This window comes from Zootoca vivipara, chromosome 9, assembly GCF_963506605.1.
Source record: "Zootoca vivipara chromosome 9, rZooViv1.1, whole genome shotgun sequence".
NCBI lineage: Eukaryota > Metazoa > Chordata > Lepidosauria > Squamata > Lacertidae > Zootoca > Zootoca vivipara.
This window is the reverse complement of record NC_083284.1, coordinates 20759382-20774730: the sequence shown is the minus strand read 5'-3', so window position 1 is coordinate 20774730 and position 15349 is coordinate 20759382. Positions and strand designations below refer to the sequence as shown.

At 45.3% G+C, this 15349-nt stretch overlaps 1 protein-coding gene across 1 annotated transcript in view; it reads right to left on the bottom strand.

Annotated features, from left to right (window-relative positions):
- The window catches only part of DAPP1 (dual adaptor of phosphotyrosine and 3-phosphoinositides 1), a 31216-nt gene extending 22140 nt beyond the window's left edge, over positions 1–9076 (bottom strand). Inside the window, exon 1 of the mRNA XM_035112008.2 lies at positions 8794–9076. Within this exon, the coding sequence (XP_034967899.1) occupies positions 8794–8897 (104 nt within the window). The 5' untranslated portion in view covers positions 8898–9076. The remainder of the gene's footprint in view (positions 1–8793) is intronic.
- Positions 9077–15349: the final 6273 nt, after the last annotated feature.

Below are 15349 nucleotides of genomic sequence, written 5' to 3'. Positions count from 1 at the left end.
ACTTTCCCATTGAAAGGAATGGAAAGTGGATTAATCCGTTCCAGACGGGTCCGCGGAGTACTTAAACTGAAAGTACTCAAACCGAAGCGTACTTAAACCGAGGTATGACTGTACATAACCCAAAATAAAATTCGACAAAAGGAAAACAGGAGCAGAATTGGCCAGTTCTCTCTGGACAGCTATTCTGATAAAACAAAGGTCATCCTTCTTCTCAGTACAAATCAGCCACAAAATGCATTCAACAATACAGTGTTTACTTGCACTTGGCAACTTCGCTAAGCCTTATTGCAGCTTTAAAAGGAAGACCAATAAGGTGTCTGATGATGCAACTTATTGGCATCAGGTCACATCAATTTACACCGATACCAGTAAGTTAGATCAGGCACCTGACTGGAGAATGCAGTAAGTGTTGGTGTGGAATTGAGATTGCTAGGAAAGTGAGCCACTTTGCCCCTTTAGAAGGAAAACGCCTGGAAGAAGAGTTTCAAAGTAACAACAACAACAATTTCTTATTTGTACCCCACCCATCCGGCTGGGTTTCCCCAGCCACTCTGGGCGGCTTCCAGCAAAGATTAAAATACATTAAAATGTCACACATTAAAAACTTCCCTAAACAGGGCTGCCTTCAGATGCTTTCTAAATGTCAGGCAGTTGTTTATCTCTTTGACCTCTGGTGGGAGGGTGCCACTACCGAGAAGGCCCTCTGTCTGGTTCCCTGTAACTTGGCTTCTCGTAGCAAGGGAACCGCCAGAAGGCCCTCGGAGCTGGACCTCAGTGTCTGGGCAGAATGATGGAGGTGGAGATACTCCTTCAGGTATACTGGACCGAGGCCCTTTAGGGCAGGCACCCCCAAACTGCGGCCCTCCAGATGTTTTGGCCTACAACTCCCATGATCCCTAGCTAACAGGACCAGTGGTCAGGGATGATGGGAATTGTAGTCCAAAACATCTGGAGAGCCGAAGTTTGGGGATGCCTGGCTTAGGGCTTTAAAGGTCAGCACCAACACAGAGACAAGTAGAAATTGTGTGTCAACAGAGCTGTTCTAAAATACCAACATAGAACATGGAAGATGGGAACATAGAAAGCTGCCTCATACAGAGTCAGAGCATTGGTCCATGCAGCTCTGCACTCTGTATAGACATACAGACTGGCATTGGCTCTCTGGAGTTTCCAACTGGGGACACCCACAATCAGCCACTGTAGACTGAAACAGATCTTCTGCATGCAACGTATGTGTTCTATAGCCATTATGTCATGGACAAGGCCTATATATACCAGGTCAGAATTTTACTCCACCTAGCCAAGTATTGCCTGTCACTGATGACTCCAGATCTTTGGGCAGGTATTTCCTAAACGCGATCTTTTAAACTGGAGATGCCAGGGCTTTAACTTGGGGCATTCTAGAAGTAAAGCTTGTACTCTACCACTGAGTACACTGTACTCTACCACCCCTCTGCACAAGTTGTGATGCTGTGTGGGGAAAACTTAAAGGATTTCTCTCCCCACCCCCACCCCAAGCATTCTGTGTTCCCCATGGAAATTTTTCCATTGCATAAGTTCATTGGTAACAACGAATGGATGCCAACTGCAGATACGCTATTAGGCAAGCTCGGCAGCTTCCAGGTTTTTTGCTTCGTTCGCTGAATACAAGTAAAAGCACGCCAAGCTAGGTCACCCTTTAGGGCAATAGAAAATTTTCCCAGTCCAAACAGAACATTTTCTGATGCAAATTAGCCTGTTTCCCAGGAAACCCACATCACTGAAATTGCGTGATCGTTTTTGACCAGGATAGATGGGGCAATCCTGGAGTATCTTGGGCTCCTTGTGGCAGGAACTCTAGGGCTTAAATCAGAAAATCTGGAGTTTGAGGCTGGTCCTAATGAGCTACCAGAGGCTGTAGTCACATCCATTTAAAGCGCATGACTTCTCTCAAAGAATATTGGGAAGTGTTTGTTAAGGTTGCTAGGAACTGGAACTGTGTGAGGGGTGAACTACAGTTCTTAGATTTCTTTGGGGGAGCCATTGCTTTAAATGGATGGTGTGAGTATGACCAAAGTAGGTTCAGGCGCTTCTAAGATCCCTTCTAAGGTGTAGACAGAATTAAGACCCTCAACATCTTCCCTGCAAATGGCAGGTATTGTGAAGCTTCTAGATTGGTGAGGCCTTCTCCTCGTGACTAGTCAACAAAGAGTACTTTCTGCATACCAGAGTTTAGCCCCCAAAATCAGGGACCCTGAGCTGGAAAACACACTCCCAGATCTATATTTGGATATAGCCATGCCCTGATATTCTGTGGAATTTAATTGTATCTAAAAGAGACACGTGCATGTTAGATTCTGCAAACATCATAGTTTGAGCAGCCAGATTTCTGAGCCTCTTGGACCTGCCGGTTGGAAGGTCAGCGATTCAAATCCCCGCGACAGAGTGAGCTCCTGTTGCTCTGTTCCAGCTCCTGCCAACCTAGCAGTTCGAAAGCATACCAGTGTATGGTAAGTAGATAAATAGGTACCACTGTGGCGGGAAGGTAAACAGCATTTCTGTGTGCTCTGGCTTCAGTCACAGTGTTCCGTTGCGCCAGAAGCGGTTTAATCATGCTGGCCACATGACCCAGAAAGCTGTCTGTGGACAATCACCGGCTCCCTCGGCCTGAAAGCGAGATGAGCACCACAACCCCATAGTCGCCTTTGACTGGACTTAACCATCCACGGGTCCTTTACCTAGGTGATAAATATATGGTGTTGAGTTGAACCATTTCTTATGGTCCAGTTGAGTGGTTCCCAAACTTCCCCCCTGCCATGGGCTAATGGAAAATAATGATGGACAACTTAATGCTTTCTTTCTGCTTGTTGCAGAAATTGCAGTTTCATGAGATTCAGATTGTAATGCAACACAATACAACATAAAAGTGAGAAGCAATTAAAAAGCAATTAAAAAATCAACATGACTGTTCAATGCAATTGATGTGCTGTCTCCCATCTTCAACCACAAATCCACAGACATGCCACGGACCACCTGAATTAAGCTCACTGATGGTCCATGGAGCACAGCTTGGGGACCCCTGATCTAGTTTTATGGTGCAATGACAAGAGAAGTAATTGATTGAGGGTAGGCATATCGCCAGACTCTATCAAGTATCTTCATTACATATGATACCAGAGACAAACGCTGATCTTAGAGAACCCTCCACATTGACAGTATTTGAGAGTCAGCCAGAGAGCAAAGACGCCTGTACAAGTCTTGGCATATAACTATAGACGATACAATGGAAAGAGAAAGCAGCAGTGCCACTAATTACATGGGAGTAACATGGCACACTTTTAAAATTATTGCTCGTCTCTGAACATATTGCTAAGACCATCTATGACTCATTCACAGTGTTTACATGTGCTGTTGAAACTGACTTGTGAAATACTGTAACGTGTTTGTGGTTGTGCCTCTGAATATTGGCCAACATCTCTTCACACATACCTCTCAGGTCTCATCAGACAGGATGGTGCCTTAAGCCAATTCAGTTTCATCTCCTTTTCTAACCTACGTTGGTCATTATCTGCCTTGCAGAGCAATGCTATGTACCTCTTCTGGTTCAGAAATCTCACTCTGGCAACCATAAAACCAGAGTATTTTTAGATATATTTTACTCATGACCTTTCCTGGCAATGTATGCATGTGTATATAAACACACACACACACACACACACACACACACTCTACCAGTCAAAATGTGCCTGTTTTCACCCCTGCATGTTAGTCTCACATTGTGCATGACTGTTAAGGTGACCATGTACACATTCTACTTTACAGAGGGAAATCCCTCATTTGAAGGTGTCCTCTCTTTGAAGGGATGCCTAATCAACGTGTGGTTTAAAGATATAGGACCCTAAGAAGAGAGGGCAGCAGGGGTCTTGAAGTATATTTTGTGATGTAAATTGCAGTCAAAAGTGTTCTATACATACACCAGTTAATGAATGACGGGGTGGCAAGGCTAGCATGTGAGTGCTTGTCTGGTATGATTCTAGTTGTTGATTAAGTGGACAATATTTTTTTAAAGCCAGAATCTTAATCTGTGAATGGATGGTCATTCTACCACTTCTGCTTTCAATTCAACTGACAAAATTAACAAAATATAACCATAGATGGAAAACTAAGCCCCAAATGGCTATCTGCTACTTCACAGGAAAGTTGCTGAGGCCAGGAAGATGATTGTCAGCAAGGTTTCATAGAATTTCATAGAGTTGGAAGGGACCACGAGGGTCCTCTAGTTCAACCCCTGGCAAATGCAGGAATCTTTTGCCCAACTTGGAGCTCAACATGTTTAGTGTTTCCTCATTTGGTCAGTTCTGCCATTTCTACCCACTGACCAAAAAGAAACAGAAGTCAGCCTAGATGGGAAGTTCAGTCCAAAAGCAGCTGTGGAGATCAACCCTCAGCTAAAGCATTACTGGGAGATACTCGCTGCTCTACAGAAAAGTCACTGAGGCCAAGATGATGTCACTGCAGTTTCTAAGAAGATTTTAAAGATTTCCTCATTTTAGAAACAGCAGAATAGCCACTTTCAATTCAGCTTAGCAAACTAATGAACATTTGTGTCCAAAAGCAATTGTGCCATGCACCCATGGATATAAAAGAAGTCTAAACAGAGAGGCCAGAAGTCCAAAAAACACAGCCTGGGACATTTCTATGCAAAGCTAAGCACACTAACTGCTTACAGCAGCAATAATTGGTGATAACGCGATCCACCTAGAAAAAAAACCTGGTCTTGATTGAGCCCTAATCTTTATCCTGAGATTCCTTACATTGAATGTATGAAATCCTCTTAACAGCTTGTGAGCCGTTTAAATATACTTGTTTCTATGAACCATTTAAGTTGACACTGGAGATGGTACGCATACCACAGGAGGTGAACACTCTCACAAAGAATTCTGTGTGACACCTTCAAGACAGATGGATTTATCATTGTGTAAACGTCTGAAGATTAGAGCCCAAGTCTTTTTAGTCATAAAGGTGTCCCAAGACTTCTGTTTCTATTGCCTTTTATGAGAAGGTGTTGGAAATTTCTGTTTTCCAAATTACTTACAAGACAACTAAGACCGGTGGCTTTACACAAGCAAATACCTGTGACGTTTAATTACATTGCCATTATTTGCTTGTGTACATGACATGACATCTCCTTAAAAGCTTTCCCCACACAGGCATGTTCAATCCTTCTTTGAAGGCTGGAATAAATATATGAGAAATAAAAGCATAAATAAAATGTTCTCTTAGCTCATACAAAAGACACAAGTGCCCAGACTCATGAATGCCTAATTATATAGTAACTCCCTCTTCATTCCTAAGATCACTTAAATACAGCCTTTATTTCTCTCTGGCTTTTACAGCTCCACATTCCCATAGTATCTTCTTGTTAACTTTGTTCCCCCAGAAAAATAGAGAGCAATTTCTGCCCACTGTGTAATAAAGCCAGTCTGCCATTAGTTGAAGCAGGGTTGCAGTGAGATCATAGAAGTGTAGAGTTGGAAGGGACCCTAAAGATCATCTAGTCCAGGGGTAGGCAACCTAAGGCCTGTGGGCCGGATGTGGCCCAATTGCCTTCTCAATCCAGCCCACGGATGGTCCAGGAATCAGCGTGTTTTTACATGAGTAGAATGTGTCCTTTTACAGCGGAACCTCGGTTTACGAATGCAATCCATTCCACGGAGGCGTTCGTAAACGGAGGCATTCGCTCCCCGAAAGGAACGCTTCTGCGCGTGCGCGAAGCGCCGATAGAGCGCTTCCGCACACGCGCGTGCTGCGCAAATCGCTTCTGCGCATGTGCGAGCTGCACAGAAGCGAGCTGCGCATCCGACGCCGCGGAACCCGGATGTAAACACTTCCGGGTCCGTGGCGTTTGTAAACGGAGGCGTTCATAAACAGAGTTAGGTGTAAACCGAGGTTCCACTGTATTTAAAATGCATCTCTGGGTTATTTGTGGGGTATAGGAATTCGTTCATAATTTTTTTCCAAAATATAGTCCGGCCCATCACATGGTCTGAGGGACGGTGGACCGGCCCACGGCTGAAAAAGGTTGCTGACCCCTGATCTAGTCCAACCCTCTACAATGCAGGAAGATGCAGCTGTCCCATATTGGGATTGAACCTGCAACCTTGGCATTATCTGCACCATGCTCCAACCAACTGAGCTATTCAGATAAAACATAGTCTGTCACTTCTAAATTCTGGGCACTTCCAGACTGTTGATATTAACAGGTGGGATCCAATCACAAACCAACTAGTTCAGGTTGCACAGTTTTAGGCGATTCGGAGGTCTTGTGCAACAAATCTGCTTCCCCGAAAGCTGAGACCTTTTGCAAGAAGGGATGGGGAAATGCACTAGAAAGTGGGAGATAACACTTGTTTTGACACAACATCAAACCTCACAAATAAATCAGGCGAATGCTTATTAAATAGCCTAATCTCATTAAGTCGCCTAATCTCCTTGCAAACAAATCAGGATGAATGAGGTCTCTTGGAAGCTCCCTCTGTGTCTTTTTATGTACTGTATACAACTATACAGTGGGAAACCACCTTGTGTTTTTCAACATGGAAAACCAAGAGTGTTGTGAATAACTGCTGAATCTTAGGAACTTCTGACCCACAGACTTTTATTCCCCTTTCTCTTTTCACAAGAAATCACATAATCACATGCTCATTTATGGCAGAGAGAGAGAGAGAGAGAGAGAGAGAGAGAGAGAGAGAGAGAGAGAGAGAGAGAGAGAGAGAGAGAGAGAGAGAAAGAGAGAAAGAAAGAAAGAAAGAAAGAAACTTTAATGTCTGAGACAGTTTAGCATCTCAGTGAGAACTATATTTTAGTTTTACAAGGCACAATGTGTCTCCTGTACATTTTTTCGGCTGGCTCCATGGCAAATGTAACTTACTTAAGACTCAGGCCATCAGCACAAGGGAAGTAGATCTGATGTTGAAGAACACACATACAAACTTTACCTTTAGGGATACTGTTTGTGTGGCTTTAGCTTTTAGTGCTTCACTTCTTTAGGGGTTTATTAATCCAGGCAAACACAATAAGAGCCCAGCTGCTTCTGAATCAGAACAAAGGTCTAGCTAGTGACAAGACCACAATCAGGACAATTATTATCCCTCACTGTTGCCTTCAGCAATTGGTATTAAGGGCATTTAGTGGCTGCAGAACATTTGGGGGGGGGGTAGAGTGATTTAATTCAAATGACTTAATTCAAAATGACAGTCCACATCTCCCTACCATTGTTTGGAGATCAGGAGTGTGCCACAAACTCCCATACCCTCACACCACATCCTACCCTGCTTTGTGCTCTGATTTCCCTTTCTCTTCCATAGTTATCTAGAACCATAGTTTAGTGTTCTGACTCTATCAGTCGAGCCATGGTTAAAGCCAATACCCTCCTAACTATACCTTGAAACTAGAATTTCAGGTGGGTTTGAAAACAAATGCTGTAGGCAGTCCTGGTTAGCTCAAACCATATTTATCCTAGATGCAAATGTAACATTAGCAGTGGTTATAGCCAACCATGGGGATAGATTATAGCTTGGTGGTAGACTACATGCTTTGTATACAGAAGGTTCTAGATTCAGTCTTAACATTTCTGGTTAAAATAAATAAACCAGGTAGGCAGCAATATGGAAAAGCCTGGAGACCTGTTGACAGAGTACACAATATTTCTCAAAATGGACCAGTAGCCAGAAATGGCACAAAGTTGCTCTCTGTGTTTGTGGGAGCTAAGTATTCACATAGGAGACTAGAGAGCAGAAACCCAAACTATGGACTGGAGATAGGAAACAGTGGTTGTTATTCAGCTGTTGAAGGGGATCCAAATGTTTTCTCATCAAATAGCACATCTCTTGTAGAGAAACTGCATTCTTGCAGCATCGAACGAGAATGTTTTGTCATGTTATCTGAAGCATGTGTGCTTAGTTCTGAATACTTCATATAATTGGTCTGTAGGCTGAATACACAATTAAACTGGCTGACTGAATATTTTGCCACTGGGGGAAAGCAGTATGGGATGCTAGGAGTGTTATCCTGTTGGATAATGCTGCAATATTGCCGATAACCAGTGACACTGCATTATTTCATTTAAAGAACAATTGAGGGACTTATTTTGAGGCTGAATGCATAGTAACCTACACTGCAAAAGATGGTTCTTGAAGGAGTTTCAAGTAAATAAGTATCCCTAACTGAACACTTTCTCTTATCCCTTGCCCTTTCATAGAACTGTAGAATTGGAAGGTACCCTGGGGGTCGTCTAGTCCAACCCCCTGCAATGCAGGAATCTTTTGCCCAACGTGGGGGTTGAACCCACAGCCCTGCAATTAAGGAGGAGGAGGAGGAGTTTGGACTTGATATCCCGCCTTTCACTCCCCTTAAGGAGTCTCAAAGCAGCTAACAATCTCCAGTCCTTTCCCTTCCTCCCCCACAACAAACACTCTGATGTGAGTGAGGCTGAGAGACTCATGCATTTTTAAATTCAAGGCTCAGAGCTTCAACTACCAGCACAGAAACACACCTGCCCTGTTTACTTCCAAAAGGGGGGAGAGGAGCAAACAGGAGTGTCAGTTTGCAATACAACTGTTCCTGTCCGCCTAGCCTATTGCACGATGTTACCATGTGAGTTAGCACTAAAGAAATAAAGCAGACAAGGGTCAGCAGGAAAGGTACCTCTGGTGTCATGCTAATGCCAGCAGGCTTTCTCAGCCTTCTCAGAGCTTCCCTGGGAATGGAGGGTTCCTCTGCCTGCTGGAATGACGCACAGCTACTTGTTCTCACCCTAGATTCTGGAGCTCCTCTTCTACATCACTGTGCTCCAAGTGGCGGCGCTGATCCTGCTGGTAGCTCATCCTCCTCCTTTCTTCCATCTCGGCTATGCCCATCCGTAGCACCTGTTGTGGCTCCTTTTCAGGGCACCATAGGCCAGAGGAAGAAAGAGGTGGGAGGCAGGAGGGGAAAGGGGCATCCTTTCACTTCGGCTTCTGCCTCCCTTCTGTGGACAACAGGAAATCTCTACAACGCAAGCATGCCAGCAAGCTGTTTCTGCTGCTGCTGCTGCTGCTGCTGCTGCTGCTTGGAGTGAATGAGGAAGTGAAAAAAAACGAGTCCCTCCCTGCTTACACCAAAGTGCCCTCCCTTGCCTCTCCAGTTCAGGCAGAGAATGCCGCCCGGGCTGTTCCGCCTCTCCTGCTGTCATCACTCACTACAATGCTGGGAATGTGTATATACGGAACTAGCATCGCCTGAGCAAGTATTTGTCTCCAAGACTGTGTGTGTGCACATTCATGTGTGAAAGAGAACATTTGCTGCTTTGCATAACCATTTGCGCCTCCTTGCATGTATGGTTTTGCTGTTGAAGAGTCCTGGAAGGTAAAATGTCAGCCTGGATTTTGTTTTGTTTGTTGGAAATCATAATATGTGCAAACAGTGAAGTAATTGCCTGATAGTGTCGACATACAGCCTGTCTCACTCAGCGCTCTACTCAAGACCATATTCCGATGCTCCCAGAGTTCTGCAACTTGGATGTCACACTGGGAGCAAAGCAGCTTGAAGCTTTCTGAAGGGTTTCTTTTGCACTATTGTGGAGAACTGTCTGGAGCCAGGTTGGCAAATGAGATGCCCTCCTGTGCCCTGAACCCCTGGCCTACCTGGCAGCAAGTCACCATGCCAAAGTTCCAAGTCCGAGGGCCAATCCACACAAGTCCAAAGGTCAGGAAATGCAGTTCAGGGTCAACCCAAATAGCCAAATCTGAAGTCTAGCAGTCAGGATACAGTCCAGAGTCAAACCCAAAGCACAGTCCCATAGAGGTCCAGGAACACCCAAGCCAAAGTTCATCAACATCAGCAGTTGAGCAGACCAAGCACCTGCGCTCTGCTTCCCTTTTGTACTTTGCATGTTGATTGCAGCATCTGGGCTTGTTGAGGCACATGGTCCTCACCTGCTCCAAGTCTACTCCAGTTGAGGAATCAAACCCCTCCTTCCAGAGCTAGCAAGTCCCACCTGATCAACTAGCGAGCTGGGCTGTGGGCCCTTGCCTGCCTCAGCCTCCTAGAGCACCGCTGCCATTGCTCTCTACACCATGTTCATGGAGACAGGGGCCCCTCTGGTGATGGGTGCTGCTGCTCTGATTCCTGTGCATTGACCCCCATCCCCTCGCCATCTTCTGTCACCATCTATTTCCTTCTCCATCCCTTGCTTCCCCCAGTGTGTTCCAGTTCTAGTGACACCTCTTGCTGGGATCCTCTTCCTCCTCCTCCCCATCACCCTGCCAGTTCATGACATCTGGATGTTGAGCTGCAGCTTCCATCATCCCTGATCATTGGCCATGTTAGCTGGGACTGAGGGAAATTATAGTCCAATAACAACTGGAGGACACAACTTTGGCTATCTCTGGCCTAGAACGCTATGCTTGGATCAGAGAAAACCAAGATTTAAATCTATGCACAGCCTTAAAGACCATGTAGATAGCCTCAGGCAAGCCATAATCTCCCCACCTATTCTACCTTGCAGGGTTGTTTTGAGGATAAAAAGAGACGAGCTTAAGAGTGCCAGCATGAAACCATGGAAGAACAATGGGATGCAAATGCATTAATTCAAGGAAATGGACTTTTTTGTGTGTGTTTGTGAGGCTCTGTGTAAGACCAAAATAGCCAGTATGGATGCTTCTAGACTGAGAAATTTTGGGGTGTGCCAGGCATGCTAATTCAGCAACCAGGCATACCGCATGAGGATCAAACAGCTCAAAAAGCAAAATAAAGTGGCACAGCAGGAAAGAATGACTCTGGTAAATGAAAGTGGCACATTCTTCCCTGCCAACTTGGAATTTGTGTTCCCTGAGGTACCTTCATCTTTCATTTCTAGTTTAGCACTTTAACTTTCTTAAAAGGAATGAGGAACAAGCCATAAAGTTTCTGTCTGCCAAGATGAGGTCTCATTAGCATATAGTCTCCTATTAGAGAGGCTGGCCTGGATTGGCGCTGTTTAAGCCAGTTGATGCCACAATGTTAGGTAAGCACGCACTGTCTCTTAGACTGCTGCCCACACTTCATCTCCTGCCTTGGCTTTCTCTTCTGCTTTTGAGCTCAGTTTTTATCTTATGACCTGTAGCTCTGGTGGGCACCGCTCTTGTTTCAGTCAACACCCACAGTGTGCTCCCTCAGGTGAGCTGCTAATTAAGCATTGGACCTGATTTCCTTACAGCAGAGGTTCTCAAACTGGGCCACACTTTTAGCAGAGACACTTTCAGAATAAAAATTTCTAATATGTGTTTGGATCTCTCCTGCAAAATACTGATGGTCTGGAGTAGACACACACAAGAGTCTTAAACAGAGTCAAACATAACCCACCACCAAGTCACAAGCAGTCTGCAGTTTAAAACAACCCAATTCCATTTCACATTTCTAGGGTTTTCAGGGTGTTTTTTATGGATTTTGTTTGTTTGTTTCTGTTTATTTTAGGTGATTTAATTGTGCTTGTGACCCATTATGTTTCCAGGGGGATCTCCAAAGCCATAGTTTTGGTTTTAGTACAGAGAGAAAGTCCAGATTAGGGGAAATATAAAGACTTACTAGAAGAAAAAGAAGGGAAGCTGAAGATAAAGGAATATGAAGAAATAAAACATTTACTATCGGGTTGGATCCAGTTCCATCAAATAAATAGTAAATTTAATAAAGATAAAATGCAAAAAGGGTTTATGGAGAGACCCTCATTATTAGAAGAAAATTTGCTTCAAAACAACAACAAAATTATATCTAAAATGTATTGTGATGGGAATTTCTTATGAATGAATTTTTTTACTTAATTTCGCTATTTTGCAGCTTTTGCTTAACGTACAAATACAAACAAATAGCATACATCATAACGTTTACGTTACGTACCAAGCTCAATATCATAGAGAAGAGGATGATCACAATGAATCAATGAACTAAAAAGTGTGACAAAAATAAACTCAGCACGGCACTTATAAGCTTCAGTAATAATGCACAACTAACTCAACAGAATGACGTGGGGTGACTGACAGGCACGGCAGTGGACAGGATTGGTTGCGGGATGAGTGATGATGAGTCACCGGTTGTTTACGTCTTGCTCAAGTACAAACTGCAGAGACAGACTTTGGCGAATCAGTGGACAGAAACACACACACACCCCTTTCCTTATCCATATGCTTTCCACTACACAGCGTCGAGTTCAGCTGCGTTTTGTTGACTGAACTAAAAAGTTTCAATACGTATTATGTTGACTTGTTGAGGTTAATTAAATATCAGATGAAGTTATTAAACTCGTTTTAAATAATTTTTTTCCCAAAAAAAGTATCGTGAGCCCCCACTTTTAATTGTAAAAACACGTTTTTGCCATTTTGTCACCAGAGCCATAGCTATGTGATCTTGTGCCCCTGGCAGAACCGTCCAGATTGCGCCCCCTAGTCAAGGCCACCCCCACCCCCACTCTGTAAGTCCTCCTGGCAGCACCGGCCCTTCCTTCCTTCCTTCCTTCTTTCTCTCTCCCCCCTCACCTTCCTCACAGAACTAACCCCCCTTTCCTCTCTCAGTAACACCAACACGAAAACACGTGCATGAGGAAAAGTCTCTCACTCCAAAAGAACTTCGTTGGGGGGAAGGGGGAAGAGAGAAGGGGGGGGAATAAAGGTTTGCTGAGGGGTCAAAAGGCAAGGAATTTGAGTCTGGTCCTTCCACTGGTTGGGGAGAAGGATGGGGGAGGCTGTCCCCAATCTAAGAACACGATGGCTCTTCCCTCCTCCTCCTCCTCCTTCGCTGTCCCCTCCTGCCGCTACTGTACCTGAGAGCAGCTTGTTATGGGTCCTGAGGAAGGCAGAGAGGTGATGGGGAGAGGAAACAGGACACTTTTCTCCCCCTCCCCTTTCCTTGGGCAAAGCCAGGAGACCCAACAATGCCCAAACTGAGACCAGGGAAACTTTTATTCTTAGGAGAGTGAAGCAGCGCCGGAGCGCCTGGTGAATGGCACAGGCACATGCTCTCCTGCCGCCGCCGCCGCTCCTGCTCCTGTCTCGGCTTCTTGGCTTCCTTATCAGCTCAAGGCATCCAGACGCCGCTGGAGAGAAAGATGGAGGGGGGGGAATGGAGGAGCCTGCCGCCGCGGCGAGAAGTGAGAGTGCTCCACAAAGGGGAGGACAAGCTTGGCGCCCCTGGCGGGGACCTTCCTCACCACCCCCTAGCTATGGCCATATTTGCCACCCCCCTCAGTGGTGACACCCGTGGTGACCAGCACCAACCGCACCCCCTTCCTACGCCACTGTCCCAGCCTAGTCCAAGACTAGGCTCGCCCCAGGTCTTTTGTTCTTCTGACATCATCCCCAGATGGAAAAGAAGGGGAGAGCCTGCCTTGCCCCTTAGCCGACCTTCTGGAGGCTTCTTCATCTCATAGTTTCTGCTGCAACCAGTCATCTGTACTCTTTAGTCATGCAAAGAGATATTTAACAGATTTGGACCGACTTAACAAAAAGACTGATTTGATCATTCCAGCAGTCTTTTTTCCCCGCTACAGAATCCCACCTTGCTTGGAGGGCATCCCAAAAATGACACCCAGACTAACCCTTGCCCAGTTCTGTAACTATATAATTTGTGAGTTTTTAATTTTCATTTCTAAGAGAAATGGCAACAAATAATATGAAGTAATAATATGAAGTAACTCAGTTTAGGAGGCATTTCCCACTACAGACAGGGCCGGCTCTAGGTAGACCCCCGGTGGTGCAGTGTGCTAGGGCGCTGGGCCAGTAGGCAGGGCGCCGCACGGCAAAGCCATGCGGAAACCATGCTGCGCCCTGCGAGGGCGGGGGCGCCGGAGCGATCTCCGCCCCTCAGCGCCAGGGCGGCCGACCCGCTCGAGACTGCCCTGACTACAGAGGTGAAATCTTTGAACTGGACAGAGAAATCAGAACTGACAGCATTCTGATAAGCCACAAAAAGTTCATGCCACAACAAATTTGCTAGTCGTTAATGCCCTGCAAAACTCTCCTAGCTGGAGCAGACTAATACAGGTACCTGTCTGTACATTTGCTAAGTACTTCCGATCGAGGGTGAAATTTCACAGGGCTAGCTTGAGGCCTGATCATCTAAGTACATCGTGCTTCAAATACCAACCAAAATTCAATCTGTACTGACACACGGCTTTCTAGCAGCAGGAGATTTGTTGGCCTCCATCCCAAAGGCACAGTTTATCTGAGAGGTTATTCCTTGGAAAGAGAAAAGTGAGGGTGCCAGGTGCATCCATCATAACAACCAGTGCCACTAGAAAGCAACAAACATATTTACAGGGCACAATCGTGGAGTTAGAAGGTCTCTGTCTAGCCCAACCTCCTGCTCAATACAGGCTCACCAATGGAGGGCGCAACTAAAGCATCTCCTACTGATGACCCTCCATGATGACTGGCAGAGGTTGATCAGTAAAGAGACTTGGGTCACATCCAGACCACACCATACATTTAAGGCACGTGGCTTTCCCCCAAAGAATCCCAAGCACTGTAGTTTGCCAAGGGTGCTAACTAAGAGTTCTGTGGAGAGTAAACTACAACTCCCAGGGTTCTCTCAGAAGGCCCCCAGAGGTGGACCTCAGTGTCCAGGCTGATACAATGGGGGAGGAGATGCTCCTCCAAATCCCCACCTTTAGGATCAATGGAGTGAGGAAACGGGCTCACCTCAGAAAGTTGCTTGGTCCATGATATCCTCTCAGAGTCTAGAACAGGGATGGGTAACCCATAGCCCTCCAGATGTTGTTGGATTCCAATTCCCATCAGCCCCAGCCAGGAACCATAAAATCATAGAATTCTAGAGGTGGAAGGAACCTCTAGGGTCATCTAGTCCAACCCCCTGCAATGCAAGAATCCAACTAAAGCATCCATTACAGATGGCCATCCAACATCTGCTTAAAACATCCAATGAAAGAGAGTTCACCACCTTCTGTGGGAGTCCATTCCACTGTTTAACAGCTCTTACTGTCAGAAAGTTAAAACAAAATAAAAAAATCCTTCCAGTAGCACCTTAGAGACCAACTAAGTTTGTCGTTGGTATAAGTGTGCATGCACATGAAAGCTCATACCTATGACAAACTTAGTTGGTCTCTAAAGTGCTACTGGAGGGATTTTTTTTATTTTGTTTTGACTGCGCCAGACCAACACGGCTACCTACCTGTCAGAAAGTTCTTCCTGATGTTTAGTCAGAATCTCATTTCTTGTAACTTGAATCCACTGGTACTGGTCCTACCCTCTGGAGCAGGAGATAACAAGCTTGCTCCATCTTCCATGTGGCAGCCCTTTAGATATTTGAAGATGGCTATCATATCTCCTTTCAGCCTCCTCTC